This window comes from Equus przewalskii, chromosome 13, assembly GCF_037783145.1.
Source record: "Equus przewalskii isolate Varuska chromosome 13, EquPr2, whole genome shotgun sequence".
In the NCBI taxonomy this organism is placed as follows: Eukaryota; Metazoa; Chordata; class Mammalia; order Perissodactyla; family Equidae; genus Equus; species Equus przewalskii.
The window spans coordinates 61,483,234-61,501,579 of NC_091843.1; the positions used below are offsets into that span (position 1 = coordinate 61,483,234).

The 18,346-nt window shown below is 33.2% G+C and overlaps 1 protein-coding gene across 31 annotated transcripts in view; it reads right to left on the reverse strand.

The window, feature by feature from the left end:
- The window catches only part of FER (FER tyrosine kinase), a 439,939-nt gene that overhangs the window by 339,824 nt on the left and 81,769 nt on the right, over positions 1 to 18,346 (reverse strand). For all 31 annotated transcript variants that reach the window (XR_011525229.1, XR_011525213.1, XR_011525228.1 and 28 more), the window contains 2 exons: positions 2,563 to 2,746; positions 331 to 468 (listed from right to left, as the gene is read on the reverse strand). Coding sequence is in view for 11 of the 31 variants with exons in the window: in XM_070569583.1 (XP_070425684.1) it covers positions 331 to 468; positions 2,563 to 2,746 (322 nt within the window). In the remaining 20 variants the exon portion in view is untranslated. The remainder of the gene's footprint in view (positions 1 to 330; positions 469 to 2,562; positions 2,747 to 18,346) is intronic.

Genomic DNA, 18,346 nt, shown 5'->3' on the forward strand with positions numbered 1-18,346 from the left:
AAAAATAATTGGTGCATCATAAAGTTTAATACACATAAAAGTCATAGTCTTATTATTATATAAATGTTAAAAAGAAAATAAAAGTTTATGAATTAAATATGGCTTTAAGAAATGATGTTACAACTGAAAAATTTTTAAAGATCATTATATAAATTAAATAGTTATCATTATTGAGAAAGGACTTTGAAAATAGACAAGCTAATCTGAAATATCTGTTGTCCTAACAAGTTCTTACTATTTCTTATCTTAATTTGGTTAAATATTACATGGTAGAAGAAAAAAATAATGATATCCAAAATACTGAAAGAGGAATGAAAATATCATACATACCTGTGAACATCTATGAAATTATTGTATTCTGTGCTAGGATCTATCTGTTCAACCGACATTTGAATCTCTTTATGGACATTCACTATTTCCTCTGTAACAAGACTGGTTATCTGGCTGTATTCATCAAATATACTTTTTCTGAAAACAAAAATAAAATTTTACAACATTTCAAAGTTTATCAAGGGAAACAAAGGCCCAAAAAGGATTCAGAACAATAAACATAATACATGTAACATTAATATTTACAGATGGTGGTTCCATGCATCACCTTATTTTATACACCTGGATAGTAAAGAGATTATACAAACGTACAGATTAACAACATGCATTTGATATAACATAATAACTGCAAATGATCTAGAATAAGACATTACCTTTTCCAACAGGTATTTGACATGTTCAAAATGTAAAGTCAGTGTTGTGATGATCACTTTCTATTTCTAAACATTATCATAGAAATATTGGATTCCATAACATGGAACTGTGGATCAACTCCTGTCTCTTTAACATTTCTTTCCAGTGTCTGCCACTTCTTCACATGCCCTACCTCTTGGTCCTTCTTTTGCTCCTGGGCCTCCGCTCTTTTTTGTATACATAATTAGAGAGTTCAACGAGTTCTATATCTTCAATGACATCTATATCTCTCCTCCTGACCTCCAGTTAGTAGCAATAAAGTCATAAAATTTATTAGCCTTACTTAATAAATGCAAAAGGAAAAACTCTTGTGTTGCAAAGACCCAATCACTAACTTAAGAACGCTACGCTATAAAAATATACTATTAGTTATTAGTGGCCTCAACAAGAAGTATGGACAGACAAGCTCATCCTGCATATGTCCAAATAAATATAAGGCATTGTTTGTTTCTCTTTTCCGAGATCATCACTTATAAAAAAGTAATCTTTACAAAATTTCTCTTATTATGAAGTATTCTCTCAATTATGTTATTTTAAATAGCAATATATTATTTGGATAAAAAAAAATTAGATTTAAACTGCTTCAAGAAATGCCAGTTTGGAATGATTACAGAAATCACCTGACAGACACAATTTAAAGAAAAGGGGGAGGCAGAGAAATTTAATAGAAATTCAGGAAATAACACTGATGCTACAACCTCATAACTGAAAGTACTGAATGGTACAAATATAAATGAGGCTACCTAGACAACTCTTATAAAGCAATACAGTAAGTGGTTAAGATGTGCAAATCACTAATATTCACCTTTAAGATAAATGGGGGGAAGAAAGGAAGAAGTCTCCTAACGTTATATGAATGAGTACTTAAGACATCAGACTCAATTTCAGTGATATCATCATGCTTGGATTTTTTAAATGTCAGATCGAAAATAATTTATCAGAAGGTAAACATAATAAGCTGTGGTAAACTATCATATGTCTCAAAAAGATGTTCTAGTGACAATGCAGATACTATAATTGAAGACTGATGAAAAAATATTGATTCTTGAAATGAGAGTAGGAAAGGAAATATTTCTGAATCAACAATATGTAAAGTAGACATAACTAAATTTATGAATATTTTAAGTAGAAATTTCACTATTTTATGAACATTCTTAAAACTTTATTCAAGTTGACTAAAAACACTTTATCTTCTTATTGGTAAAATGGAGGATGATCTAAATCAGCTAATAAGGGAAATGAAGTCTACCACAGGACGGTTTTTTTCTGTTGTCTTGAATCGATGTGTATAGTAAATGTGTGTGCACTGGACTTACAGACCAGAGCATATTGATAGCCCCTTGAAGGCAGAAATTGTGGCTTACTCATCTCTATATCTCCAAGACCCAGGCAATAAACATTTGCTGATTTTGATCTCATACAACAAGATGACAAATAAACCTTCAAAAAATTCTTTCCTTCGAGCTTCTCAGTTGCTCAAGACTTAAACACTCAACTATTTGGAGACAGATATCCACTTCTTAACACTTGTCAACTAATGATTTTTTTTTCATTTAAATTTCCAGCTAACTGGAGCAAAACAGAAACATAAAAGAAGATGGGCAATTCTTGGGGCTACCTAGAAAGTTGAGGAGATGAGCATAAACTGAAGGAACCCCAAAAGTAAAAACTCAAGACTAAGGTAAAACAGGCCTGAAATATCCATTGGACTGGCTCAATAAGGAAGCTTACAAAACATAGACAACTTTTATAAAAAACTTTACTACGAGAGAAAATAACATCAAAATCATTTTGTGTAAAATAAGAAATGTATCTTACAGTGCTTTTATCATTTCTTCTTGCATTTTTTGTAAGGAGTCCAGAAGCAAAGGAAGTGTGGTGTCATAATATTGATTCTGATGAAGCTGTGCCCCTTTCAATGCCAATACATACTGATTATGTAACATATGAAGTTTCATTGTGGCTTTGTCGTAACGTTCCTTGGCCTTTTCTGTTTCTCTCCCTGAAGAAGTTGTTGAAGAAATTTAGCAGAGATAAAAAAAAAAAGTTTTATCTTTATTGCATGCAAACTGGGTTACTACTATTTTGTTATTTCACATATTTTATGAATAACCAAAATTTACTGAACACATACTATGTGCTCAGCTCTATGCAAAGTACTATTTATTTGCTAGAACTTTGTACAGAGACTACACTGAAGGAAGCACGCACTGCAGTAAATGTTTGGTGAGTAAAGGCTGATGTACAATTGTTTGTAAAATTGTACAGATTAATATGAGCATTATCATCTTCAAGGAGCTTACACCAAATTGGAACAACAATACACATGAATTGTATAACCAAAACAACAAGAAAGTTTGAAGTAATGTTAAGTTTTGATCTCTATGTTTGAGATATCAATCAGGACAAGGGAAGTCAGAGGAAACTGTAAAGAAAACAAACCTTAAAAGATGAGGCAAGTCTGGAAAGGTATAAGAAAGACAGAATAGACAATAATTCCTCCCTCTTGCCTTCTTTTTCTCCTTTCTTCCTTCCTGTCATTCAATGAATGTGATTAACTGATCACCACCAGGAACTGTGCTAAACATTGAGAATTCAGTATTTGGCAAAACAGAGTCCTTGACATAGAGCCCATGGTCTGGTGATTTTGAATACTGAGTGAAAACATGGAGAGAATAAGCAATGTTGTATATGCAAGCAAAGAAACAAGCTAAAGAGAGCAAGTTTTGAAGTAAAGGAAATATGTCTGTATATGTAGGGCAATTTTAGGTTGTGAATAACTTGGAAATCAAGCAGAGAAAATAAGACAATGTGGGAGAAGTCTTGCAGAAAATGATAATATTATGAACTAAAACTACTTCTGGTTCCTTTACTACAATCATTCGGAAAATATTTACAGATTGACAATATAAATTAATGACTATATAAATAAATGAAAATTTTAAGCAGATCTTCAATTTTTGATGCAAACTGAACAAATATTTCTTGTCAATTATTTAGACTTAGGAATAAACTTTTCAAAATATTACTAATTTTGCCCTCTTTCCAAGGAGAGTCCGGCAAATGAATCTTCTCCCCAAAATAAATCTTCTGTTGAGAATTTTTGACTCCAGAGGCTCTCCTCTGCTGCCACTCTGTTTAGGCTCAACACCCAACTGAGTATTCCCTATAGACAATAGTCAGAAAAGCACTCTCTATCGGAGAATGTCTCTAGCCCACAGCCAAAAGAAGAGAAAAACTCAGGGTTTTTGCAGAGAGGAGACCTCAGACCTCCCCAGATCATGCCAGGGTAGAGCAACAGAATGAGAAGAACAGCTCCCTTGCCTTTCTCTTTACTTCTCTAATTCTGACGCACAGGAACCACATCCAGCTAATGAAAAAGGAAACAAACCTTTCCAGCTGACTGGTATGTCTCTACTGTAACCAACAAATTCTAGTGTTTCCCAGTATTAGAACTACCAGTGACTTCTCCTAGGGACGTGCACATAATTATTTTACAGAGCGTAATTCTCTACCCATAGTCCATTAGTCGGTTCCTGCACATGGGGATGCTAATAATTGTCCAAGTTAGTTGCAAAATGTTGCCCTATATAGCCTATTTCACTTTATAACATAAAGAACTTCTCGATGAGAAAATAATTTAATCACCAGAGTATCTTTTCTAACCCCTCTCACTGCTGGCTGGAAAGAGATTCTAACACTAGAGTGGGAAGATAGAAGCAAATATATTAATTCAGTTCTGTAGCGAAAGGAACAGAAAAAAATATTAGCCACTAAAGAAGTGGGTTTTCTCATTTTTTGACTACAACACACAGGATAATATATTTATGTCATGAACCAGTAAATAATCATACAAATTTTAAAATGTATAACTGAAATAATAAATTCACAAAATAATCCTTCCCCTTACTATGAAGGATGCCCTGCAATTTTTTTTTAATTCTACTGTTTGAATTTTGAATTTTTTAAGATATTCATTCATTCAGAAAGCAATACATTTTTTTGCCTAAGTTATATAAATCCCTAGAGAAGTTTTAACTCGCTCTGTATGGCACTAGGGATAATTTACTTTTTTTAACTTAGCAATTAATAAATCTCTTCAATAATACTAATCACGAATGATTTTTAACATTCTCAGGAACACATTCTCTTACATGTTCAGTTACTATAACAAGTTTTTTTCATAAAATACTATATTTATTTACCCACAAACATTGCTAGGTAACATTCTTCTTACAGAAATACATTTACAAGAAAATCCCCAAGAGTCAATCCAATTGATATATCTACGGCCAGCCCCGCAGCTGTCCTCTAAAATGGCAAGCCCTTTTTCTCCCTACCCTACACAAGTCAGGAGAAGACTCCTATATGAAGCTGACACTCAAGCTCCAAAACACGTACCCAACCAAATAGGAACCAATCTTTTGGCAGGGAGCTAAATCACATTAATGCCTGAATGAGACTGCAAGTCCATGAACATCCGCTGCAGAAGCTGCCGGAGCAGCCCTTTCTAAGGCCTTTTTCTTTGGGGTTTTTTGTTTTAATTTACCAATTTAACCTAGTTTAACTTTCTGTTACTTGAAATTCAACAAATTCTAACAATAGACAGTTTAAAAAGTCAGGGACAATTATGCAGATAAATTAATTCCAAGTAATAAAGTTTTCTAGAGTCCACATGTTCATAATAAGAAAATAAGACAAGTAGTTACCAGAAAAGAATATTTAAGTACTTTGTTCTAATTTGTTCATTTTTATTTTAAGTTCAAAAAGTATAACTAGTGAATTCAATGAATTCCATATTTTATGTCACTTTTTACAAAATATTTTTATATGAATACTTTTTATATGAATTCTATTATTCCTAATTAATCACTTGGATTTTTTTAGTATAACTTCAGGAGTCAAGCTCTCCATACAAACATTTTCATAGAGACAGTTAAACCATTTAAACCACCCATCTGTCCCCCTATTTGCACAGATTTTTAAACTGCATGCTACCCATCTGTCTTTCTTGCTGGTGCAGAATGATTCACTGAATATGCAACACTCAGCTCACGAAGATTTTATAATCCAAAATAACATTAGAAAAGTTAAGAATGTCCCAGATACTTTTTTTCTTTATCAGATATGGTATATGACAAACAACCTGAAGAAGACTATTATAGCCAAAATCTAATTATCAACAACTTAGTGGTCATTAACACAATTGAGAAGAAAATTAAATGCCTTTGAAAACATCCAAGGCAGAACCCATTCCCTTAAAATACTACTACTAACAAATTCTTTAAAAACTGCTTTGGGTTTAAAACTGAATTTGAGGGTATGTTTTAGTAGGGTTTATTGGTTTGTTTGGTTTTTGTACTCTACTGCTCACATACACTTGTACACTTGGTTATAAGCTGTACTTGTACATGCACACAATTGATCGATTGATCAATTTTTCTATCTATATCTCCCTCCCCCCGCCTCCCTCGTAGGTATGGACAAAAAGTTTCAAAAACATGCTCACTTTCCATGATTTGAAAAGCGATTCCATTGTACTCTTCCTGATTTGTTTTAAAATAAATATTAAGGGTGCCACAGAGACTATAAGGAAATTCAAGAAATGGTACTACTGTGAAAACCAAAGTTACAAATAAAATTTTTAAAATTTCCATTCACTTTACAAAATATATTGCAAAAAAATCTATCTAACGTGATTCTTGCCACATAGCTTTTTGATTCAGAATATCTAGATCACTATTATACTTTCTTAACTTTTAAATAACCACATTTGAGCTTAAAATTAATGTGAAGTACACAGAGTGAATAAAATCTAGTGACAGACACAGAATTATACCCCTACTGCTGTACGCTTTTTTTTAAATGATGAGAGGCATTGACACAGGGCAAGGAGTTGTTCTACATGTCAATTAACAGGGAGGAAAACATCCAATTTTCCCTCGGCATAATGAAATTCACAAAGAGATTGAATTATAATTCTTTTGTCACCACTTGTTGACAAATCTGTTTAATGTTTCTAATAACAGAGTGTGTATACAACATGTTATGCCATAAACAATATCATGAAGCTAGCAAAACTCAATTATGTAAGTTTGACATTTACAAAAGACAGGCTAGACTACTTATTAAGCTAGTCCAGAAAGTCAAGTATTGTTTATTATAAACTTCTGAGGTGCTTATTATTTGTTAAATATTATAGTGGAAAGTCTCCTGATAATAAATAAGAAGTGATTATTTCCCAAAAGTAAAGTGCCTGCAAGTATACTATGCTTTGATTCAAATACGTAAACATTCTACTATCTTACTTTTTTCCTTTCTTTCAAAGCATTCTTCCTGACCTATACAATTTTTACTTATTACTCTAAGTAAGAAGAAAATAATGGGAATTCATCTTAATTTATGAGTTATGTAGGCCAAATGTCCACATATGTTTTTTCACATGGAAGTTAAAATTCAAGTATAATATGTGGGAACAGTGACTGAGCCACCTATATTACTCAGTGCTGTTCTGACAATAACAAAGTTAAGAAGTCAATTTTCATCTGGGCTTCTTTGATTAGCTGTGCAACCCAAGCAAGTCATTTAATCTAAATTTTAGCTTTTAATTTTTAATCCCAGGAGTTAAATTATCTACCTTTCTCAATTCATTGGGTTGTGATGGAAATCAAATGGCATTAAATTGTCAAAATGCACAGTTAACAGCAAAGGCTAAAGAAGACAGAATTTGGAGAGCTGAAACAAACCTTTCTGATTATATGTTCCTATAAAGCATTAAAAAATACAATAGGTGCATCCATACTGTGCTACTTTTAATAAATTTCCAAGTATAAGAAAATTTGACATATCTATCAAGAAATATTTATTGAACATGCATTATAGGTTTTAAACTGTTCGAAGAACTAAAACAGTCATATTTTATTTAAAAATTCAACATAAAATACCTTTAGAGGGCAAGCTCTCTAACTCTATGCAATATCGTTTTCTTGCATATAGTGATTACTAGATTCAATTGACCCACAGCATTTTAATAACCAATAAATGGAATAATATGCCATGTTCAAATTTATAGTCTATGGTGTAACAAAGATGCGAATGGGGGATTCTGCGTAGCTGGGTTGGGGCACATATCTGAATTCTCAATCTCCCACATATCATCTAAAAATATAATAAAGAACAAAAAGAAAAACAAATAAAACCCACACCGTCAGCATAACAGACAGAGAACATCTAAATTTTAAATAGTCTACGAGTATAAAAATAAACACCAAATCTTAGCAAATGATCTCTCAGCCTCCCATAAAGCCTTCATGGACACCAAGAGCTGTTCTGAAAAAAAGAAAAATGCACTAAGGAGAGAAGAAAAAAGCTAGCAAGCAATATGCTTAAGACTGATCTAAGACTACCATCAGAAACAGAAGGTCCACTCCACATGTGAAAATACTGAAAAAGTGTACTGGTAGATCACAGAACTGACTAAAAGAAAGGGACTTGAGAGTGCACATGGAAGGCAAGGGGAGCAGTCTTAAAAGGTAACACTCCAGAGGGCAAAATGGTTAAAATGAAGGAATTTTGGAAGCTGAAAGGAAAAAAGAAGAGAGGAAAACTTAAAATCCTGTGGAAAATAAAAATAAATAAATAATAGGACACATAAATCTTTGTTAAGAACCTGAAGTGTATGAGATTTTACCCTACTTGCAAGCTAACAAACTAGCCTGCCTCAATTTCATGAATGAAGTCAGAAGACAAAAGACTCCTGGGACAGAGACAAAGGACAGCTATTTCTCACAGCAATACCAGTAGATAAGAGTATCATCATTTGTGAACAGAAACAAAAACAAGAAAAAACCCACCAGGAAGAAAGTCAACTGACAACCGACAAACTAGTAGAAAATACGTGCACCGTGCATAACAAGTTATGGGATATTCATTGCAATATATTAAAAAATTCTTTAAAATTTTAAGGAAAAAAAGATCAAAAACACAAAGAAAAATGGACAAAAGATAACTGACAAAAAAATAAATACTTTAAAATGTACCTCAACCATATAAAAAGGTCAACCTCACTCCCTCACTCATAATGAAATGCAAACTAAAATTACAAGATGCTGTTTCTTACCTACAAAATTGACAAATACTCTGTTTTGGCATAGGTGTGGAGAAACAGATACTCTTATACATTTCTGCTGGGAATACAAATTGGTAGAATCCTTACAGAAGGAAATTCGGCAATATCTAACAAAACTCATACACATTTATCTTTTAACCCCGTAATCACACTTTTAGGAATTTATGCTTAAGATATTCCTCTAACAATATAAAAAGAAACCACATGCAAAAGGTTATTCATGGTAGTAGTGTATATAATTGGAAAAATTAGAAATAAACTACATGTGCATTACTAGGAAAGTGCTTGAATAAACTTATAATAAAGTACTATGCAGCAGTTAGAAAGAATGTGAAAGATGGGGCTGGCCCAGTGGTGTACTGGTTAAGTTCCTGCATTCCACTTCAGCAGCCTGGGGTTTGCTGGTTCAGATCCCAGGTGCAGACCTACCCACCACTTATCAAGTCATGGTGTAGCAGATGTCCCACATATAAAATAGAGGAAGATGGGCACAGATGTTAGCTCAGGGCCAGTCTTCCTCAGCAAAAAGAGGAGGATTGGCAGCAGATGTTAGCTCAGGGCTAATCTTCCTCAGAAAAAAAAAAAAAACAGAAACACACATAAAACAAGGTGATGTATCGATCAATGTTAAAAATGTTGTGACCTTGCTTACAAGGACCTAGTCCCTTATGTTATGACCACTAGGGGCAAAGCTAATTTAGTGTTCACAATGATTTTATATAACATTATTACCGTAAATAACAAGAATCAATTGTATATTCAGAATTTGACTGCTTCTCATCACCTCTGTTGCTACCACCCAGGTGCAAGCCACTAAGAGCCCTTGCCTGGATTACTCCAATAGCCTGGAAGTTGGCCTCCTCACTTCCATCTTTCCCCCACTCCTCAGACTATTCTCAACAAAGCTACCAGAATTATCCTGTTAAAATGTTAGTTCATGTCATTCCTCTGCTCAAAACCTCCAATGCTTTCCCATCTGACTCAGAGTAAAAGCCAAAATGTTTTAAAAGAATACCAAGATCCTGCATAATCTGTGCCTCCCTTACCACTCACCATCATTCTTCCTCTCTGATCTCATTTCATACCTTCACACCTTTCCTTTATTAATCCCTCAGCTCCAGCCACACAGGTGTCTGTACTACTCCTCACATACGTCAGACATGATCCCATCTCAATGACTTTGTTTTGGTTTTTTTCTCTCTATAGATTACTCTTTGCCCCAGATAATAACATGGTTCACTCCTTTATTTAAATGTCTCTTTCTCCATGAAACCTAACCTGATCATCCTCCCATATCTACCTACCATATTTTCTCCATCATACTTATCACCATCTAACATACTACATGGCCTGAGCATGGAGCCATCAAAGGAGGAAGGGCCACACAGACAGCCAGAGCCAAAGCACCCCACCCTATTTCTGGTTTTCCTGTGCTGTAAACAACAAATTTATTCTTTAAGATAAGAAGAATAATAGTAATAACATACTATATGTTTCACTTATTTATTAATTGGCTATCTTCTGCTCTAAAATGTAAGGCTAAGGGAGGCAGGGATTTTTATGTATTCTGTTATCTACACTATCCCTAATGCAAATAACATTGCTGGGCACATAACAAGAAAATGCATGAATTGATATAGTTCTTATTTCAAAGAAATAAATTTAAACTTAAAATTTTTAAAAAATTAAAAGTTACAGAAAGATTACAATTTTACCTTCTGCATCTGTTTATATCATCTTTCTAGTAATCAAGTCCAAAACTAATATTGTTAAGGAGCTCACCTATAAAATATAGAGGAAAATCAGCAATGGATATAACTTCTCTTAATCACTTTGTATATGAAACCTAGCTTTGTTTATTTAATAAAACTAAGCAAAGTGGGAACAAATCAAATTATTGTGTTTTCATTTTATTTTTAGGAAGTTATCTGTAGAATATAAATGAATCATGTAGTATATTCCACCCCTCATAATTTTTTTCTTTTTTAAAGATTGGCACCTGTGGGCCAGCCCCGTGGCTGAGTGGTTAATTTAGCGCACTCCGCTGCAGGCAGCCCAGGGTTTCGTCGGTTCGAATCCTGGGCACAGACATGGCACTGCTCATCGAGCCAGGCTGAGGCAGCATCCCACATACCACAACTAGAAGGACCCACAACTAAGAATATACAACTATGTGCCTGGGGGCTTTGGAGAGAAAAAGGAAAAAACTAAAATAAAATCTTTAAAAGAAAAAAAAAAAAGATTGGCACTTGCACTAACATCTGCTGCCATTATTTTTTCTTCTTTTTCTCCCTAAAACTCCTGGGGTACAAAGTTGTATATTCTAGTTGTGAGTGCCTCTGGTTGTGCTATATAGGACTCTGCCTCAACATGACCTGATGAGCAGTGCCATGTCCACACCCAGGATCTGAACCAGGGAAACTCCGGGCCACCGAAGCAGAGCGTGCAAATTTAACCACTCAGCCAGCGGGCTGGCCCCTCCTCAGAATATTTTAGCATGTAATGAGAATATTATAACTGCCACTCCAATTTCTGCAGCTTTAACCCAATGCAAACTAGATTAATAACTAAGAGTGCCATTACTCTTTATGATCTTATAAAGTTCTTATCATATTAAGCTCCATATAGAAAAACATTCATCCCATAAGTTAGCTGCGGATGCATCATGTACTAATAAGTAACTTCAAAAAGAGAGAAACCCTCTCACTTTCAGGTCACTTCAATAGTGATGATTGACAAACATAGCCTGAACTCTACTTTGGTCTTTAGCAAATTCTGTATCCAAAATGCATTTTTTTCATATGTTGAACTGGGAGGTAAATTTGAATTTCAGAATATTTTTCTAGAGGACATCCATACATCATCCACAGATGACTCTGATTTTTAAAAACCTCCAAGATTTAGACATTATCAAATAAGAAGGCCAGTTGCCATTCTTGGTGGCTTTAAATGAGGAAATGAACTAAAGAGCCGTTAAAAAGTTGTATTCATTTTTTTTAAATTTGGATTTATTTAAACACAAATTTAACCATCTGTCTCAAGTCTGGACTCATTTCACGCTGGTTATCATAATTAAAGTACTCTAAAGAGACAACTTAATGGATCTAATCAATTTTAATTGGCATAAAATATCACAGAACTATTCATAATGCATGTAGAGGCAATTTGAGAAAATCTACTTCCCAATTATAGAAAAATTTACTTTTGAATGAGACTTGTAGCTAATTCCCCACAGTTCCAGCAGTAGGCACCCTCTTACTCTGTTTGCTTAGGATAAATGAGGGCTTGTAAATAATCAGGGAGTTACCAATCCCTTAGCACTCTTTTTTGTTTCTCACAAAGAAAGAAGAATTTGTTTCCCTACTCTTGTTATAAAGTAGGTGAAGAGAGCTCCTTTCAAACTTTTCTAGACTGACTGGTATGGGCAGGTGTAATGTGGAGTAGCTCATCATCTTGTCTTGTTTCTTCCTCCTGAATATCATGTGTGATAAAGCAGAAGCAGTTAGACTTCTACCCATGTAAAAGAAGCCCCCACAAATGCTTTTGTGAGTATTTTGAGGTTTGGTAAATATAAAACTTTAAAGTAATTCTAGACATCAGAATACATAACTATGAGGCAGTTGTTTTGAACATCTTTTCTGATACTTCAGTATATCTTCAAGTAAACTATAAAACTTCAAAGCAAAATCATATTTAAATTCACTTAATTCAATACTATATGCTTCAATATGGTATTGCTTACATTTATAAAATTACCACACACTTACTCTTAAAAAATATTTTTCAACTTTGCAAAAAAAGTACCACATGGCATAAGAACAAAGGGCTTGTGTGTAGATATATAGGTAAAGACGATATATATTTTCTACAACATAAAAGTGGGGGGTTACCATGAGACAAAAAATATCTGGGAATGAATAAACTCATACAACTCTCAGAACAAATGAGAAAGGAAGATGAAGTCCACTAAGACTCTAAAACTTAAGTTAATGTGTCAAATAGGTCCATGGAAGATTTAAGAAAAGTTTCAAATCATAATAATTCAGGCAAAATCTATAATGCCTGAGATGAAAAATGCAATGCATGGATTAAAGGCAGATCAGACACTGTAAAAGATAAGATCAGTAAACTTGTAGACATAGCCATAGAAACTAACCAAAATGAAACAGAAAGATAAAAAGACAAGTGAAAGGAATGAGCAGAGCATCAGTAGGCTATGAGACAACTACAAGCTGCCTAATAAACATGTAACTGGAGTCTCCAAAGGAGAGCAGAAAGAGAGGTGGAGACAGAAAATATATGTGAAGAAATAACAGCTGAAAGTTTTCCAAATTTGATGAAAACTATAAACTCTCAGATACAAGAAGCTCAAAAACCAAAAAGACAAGGGGAAAAAGAAATAACACTACAGCAAAGTACAGCATGATCAAATTGCTCAAAACCAATGATGAAAAGGAAATCCTAAAAGCTGCCAAAGGAAAATAAAACATGCAGAACAACAAAGATAGGATTATAGGATTAGATTTCTCCTTGACATGACACTAGAGCAACATCTTTAAAGACCTGAAAGGAAAAAAGAAACTCCCAAAAGAGAATTCTATACCCAACAAAAATATATTTCAAAAATGAAGGTGAAATAAAAACTTTTTCAGATGTACAAAGGCTGAAAGAATTTATTACCTACAGACTTACATGACAAGAAATGGTAAAGTAGGTCATTCAGGTAAAAGTAAACTGATACCAGATGTACTAAAGAATGCTAGAAAATATAACTACATGGATAAACATATGAGACATTTTGCTACAATTTCAAAGATAACTGAATGTTTAAACAAAAACAAAAACATTAACAATATAGTGGAGTTTAGAATATTTGCAAAAGTAAAATATATCAAAACAAGAGCACAAAGACCAAAGACTAGACTATTCTAAGGGTCCCATTATATGTAAAGTGATATCACTTGAAGGTATACCATGGTAAATTAAGCATAAAACAAAAAGTTATATCCAATGTGGAAAAAAGGAGATAAAAAGGAATCTTAAGAAAATTTTTCAATTAATCCAAAAGAAGGCAGAAAAGAGAAAAAGGAGAATAAAGAACAGATGGAACAAAGAGAAAACTGCAAGATGACAGATTTAAACCCAACATTATCAAAAATCATGTTAAATATAATCTAATCATCCCAATCAAAATTGAGAGATTATCAAGAAGAAAGCAAGACCTAACTATATGTTGCTTACAAGAAATGTACTTCAAAAATAAAGACTGAAATAGGTTAAAGTAAGTGAATGAAAAAAGAATACACAAATAAACACTACTTAAAGTAAATCTGGAGTGGCTGTATTAATATTAGATACAATGGACAACACAGCAAAGAACTAAAGGTCACTTCATAATGACAAAGAAGTCAAGTCATCAGGAGGATATAAGAATAGTGACTGCTTATACAACTAACAACAGTTTCAAAATACATGAAGCAAAAAACTGACAGAACTATGAGGAGAAACAGACAAATCCACAATTACAGGGGAAGATTTCAATTGCCCTCTCTCAATAAGTGACAGAAAAAGTACACAGAAAATGAGTGAGAACATAAAAAATTTTAATAACACTATTAACCAACTGGACCAAGCAAACAATATAAACCACTTGAACCAACAATAGCAGAATACATATTTTTATTAAGTGAACATGAACTATTTACCAAGACAGACCACACTATGGCCTATATAACATGTAAAGACAAATTTAAAAGGAATAAAGTCATAAAAAGAATATTCTCAGACCAAACGGAATTAAATTATAAACCAAAAATAGAAACATCTCTAGAAAAAATCCCAAAACTTTAGGAAACCAAATTGTAGACTTCTAAATAATCTATGGATCAAACAAAAAAAGAAAAATAAAATTAGAAAGTATTTTGAACTGAATGAAAATGAAGACAAAATACATAAAAATTTATGGAATGTTGCTAAAAGAGTACTTATAGAAATTCATAGCACAAATTCCTGTATTACAAAGAGATAGTTCTCAAATCAATAATCTTAGCTTCCACATTAATAAAATAGAAAAACTGGTAAAAACTAAGCCTAAAGAAAGCAGAAGGAAGGAAATAATAAAGATTAGAACATAAATCACTTAAATAGAAAGCAAAAAATATAGATAAAAATTGAAGACAAAAGCAGATCTGTAGCCAGAATGATTAGGAAAGAAAGAGAGGAGACACAAAGTAACAATATTAAGAATGAGAAAGAAAATATCACCACAGATTCTACAAATATAAAAGGTGAATAAGGGAATATTATGAACAACTTAATGCCAATAAATTCAACAACTTAAATGAAACGGACAAATTCCTTGGAAGATACAATCTACTAAAACTCAAGCAAAAAGAAACAGATAAACTAAATAGCCCTATATCAATTAAAGAAATTGAATTTATAGTTTAAAAACCTTCACAGAAAAGGAAAAAATAAAAATAAGCAGACCCAGAGGGCTTCACGAGTCAATTCTACCAATGTTTTAGAAGTATTACCAATTGAACACAAATCTCACTAGAAACTTGAAGAGAGGGTAATCATGCAGAGGACAGCATTACCCTTCTGTGAAAATGAGACACCTACATTACAAGAAACAAAGACAGAAATGAAAAGTTATAAACAAAAACTTAGCCAATCATATGCAACAATATGAAAAATGATAACATATCATGACCAAGAGGAGTGAAGTTGATATAACATTTCAAACACATGAAAATCAATCAAAATAATTCACCATATCAAACTTAAAAGAAGGAAAAGTATTCATCTCAATAGATACAGAGAAAGCATTTGACAAAAGCCAACACACATTCTAACTCACAAATAGAAAGAAATTTCTCCAATCTGAAAAAGAAAATCTTTGAAAAACTACAGGTAACTTAATACTTAATGGTGTACGACTTTCCCCCTAAGTTTAGGAAAAGGCAAATATGTTTCCTCTTTCTACTTCTAACCAACAGTTCTAGCTAGGGCAATTAGGCTAGGGGAAAAAAAAAAAAAAAAAAACCTAGATTGGAAAGGAAAGGTAAAACTGTCTTTATTCATAGACAATATGATCCTGCAGGAGTTCTCTTGTGAAGTCACTTATTCTTTCTAAGGATGATATGATGGCAAATTTTTCCCACATTTACAGCTATTATGTCAGAACCTTAGTTCAGATATAAGCTTCATGGATTCACAAAATTGTTTCATGACTAAACCTAATCATGTGTTTAACTAAAAGTATTCAGAACTTAATCTGCAATAGGACAGGAATACCTGTGTATTTTGCATTCAAGAACTTGTTATTCTATGCTGCTATCAAGAAACACTCTAAATTATTCAGCTCAATAAGCTAAAATTATCTTGGTTGTTCTCAGTGTACATGTTATAAACAAAAATCAATAGACTAACGTCCAAATTAGTCCAAGTCAATTTAAGACAAATATTTGCTCTCTCAACACAGCAGAGAGCAAAACACATTTACTATTTAAGGTATATTACCAAAGAAGATTAACTAAAATTATGCTATATTCATATTGCAAATCAGTATTAAATTTTGCATTAGACTGAACATAAATTAGTGTTTCTTTGGACATAAATTCTAACATTCAAAACTTAAAGTATTTTGCGTAATCCATACAGCAGAGGTCCGGAGTTTGCAATTTCAGCATCAACCCAGCCTTCTTGCTGATCTACTACTGTTGCTGAACCTCCAGTTGCAGTAATGGAGCCCTTGACTCTGAACCCATTCTCCATCAAATCCAGAATTTAACCCATACCACAGGAATTATTTCCAGATCCTGTCTCCTCCAAAGTCTTGTCTTCTCCAGCTGAATGCTATATGTCAGACTGGGGTTTTAAATAGCTTTTCCAAGACCTCCTAACACTCTGGGTGCTGGAGCCACAGCTTGGGTATCCACTGCCAGTGCCCCAGTAATCATTAGGGCCCATTTCAGAAATGCCTTGGTCTGGCCTATCCAGATGAACTAGGGTTCTGACATAAAGCCTGTAAATGTTGGAAAAATTTGCTGTCACATCACCCTTATACAGAGTAAATAACTTCACAAAAGAACTCCTACCTCCTTGTTACACACAGAAGCAATTTGAAAACAGGAACAAAGTTTTCAAAAATATAATTTTACACTTTTTCATGTAAAATGAGTATATAATAGTTCTGATTATAAAAGACAAATGTACATATGTCTCATGCATAAAAAATTATACATAAGAACTTACTTTAAAAACTAAATTGATTTAGTGGGAATAATAAAATTCTTAAAAATAGGAAAATACTATCACTAATACCTTTAGAAAGAGAAATGTAAATAAACTCGCACGTTTTAACTTCAGGAAACTCAGTCAAATGATACGCCTCTTAAGACTAACTAAAATTAAGATCTTCAGATTTTCTAGTTGCCTCCCTAGTATTAATACAACACTAAATGGTGTTTTATCCAGATCAAAAGTAATAAAGAACAATTATTATCCGTGAATAACCTTTGATAATATAAGCATTAGGAATAAGAACTATTTAGAATTTTATTATGTCATCAGGATTATATCTCATTTTTTAAATAAAAATAAACTGTATCATTAAAAATAGGTATCAGAGGGACTGGCCCTGTGGCCTAGTGGTTAAGCTCTGCACGCTCTGCTTCGGTAGCCAGTGTTCAGTTCCCAGGCCCACCTACACTGCTAGTCAGCAGCCATGCTGTGGCAACAACCCACATACAAAATAGAGGAAGATTCGAACAGATGTTAGCTCAGGGCAAAAGTTCCTCAAGCAAAACAAGAGGAAGATTGGCAACAGGTGTTAGCTCAGGGCAAATCTTCCTCAGCAAAAAAACAGATATCAGAAAGACTTGGGAGTAATTACGTAATTCTTTTTCTAACTAATCATTCTCCAAAAGATACAGACCTAGTGTAAGATACTTAACACAGCTGGATTACAATACAGTTGGATTAAGTCATCACTTGCTCTGGGTGAATTTAAATATGGATATTTATAATATAGAGCACTAATTTGAGAATGCTAACTAGGCATTAAGTAACGAACTTTATAAAATTAACTACTTTTGACAGATTGACTAGTAATGTTTACTGTACAAAACTATTTCTAAATTATTCTTGATGATTTAGCAAAGAATCCCTTATACAAAAGCTACATTTTGAAACAGGTTAAGACTTGGGAGTCCCCAAGTTAGAATATCAACTAGAAATGGGTAAGCTCCTTGAATGCCTAAGAAATACTGTTTGAATCTCAGTAACTTAAAGATAGCAAGTGCTCAGTAAATATTTCTTGATTATCTAAAGCAGTCTTTAAAATAACAAAAGAATAATAATTAGGTATATGAAGTTTGAAAATCTATGAAATAATCATACAATCTTGGAACTTACATCCAACAATATATGACTCCAATCTATGATCTTGCCACTATGCCATTCTTTTCT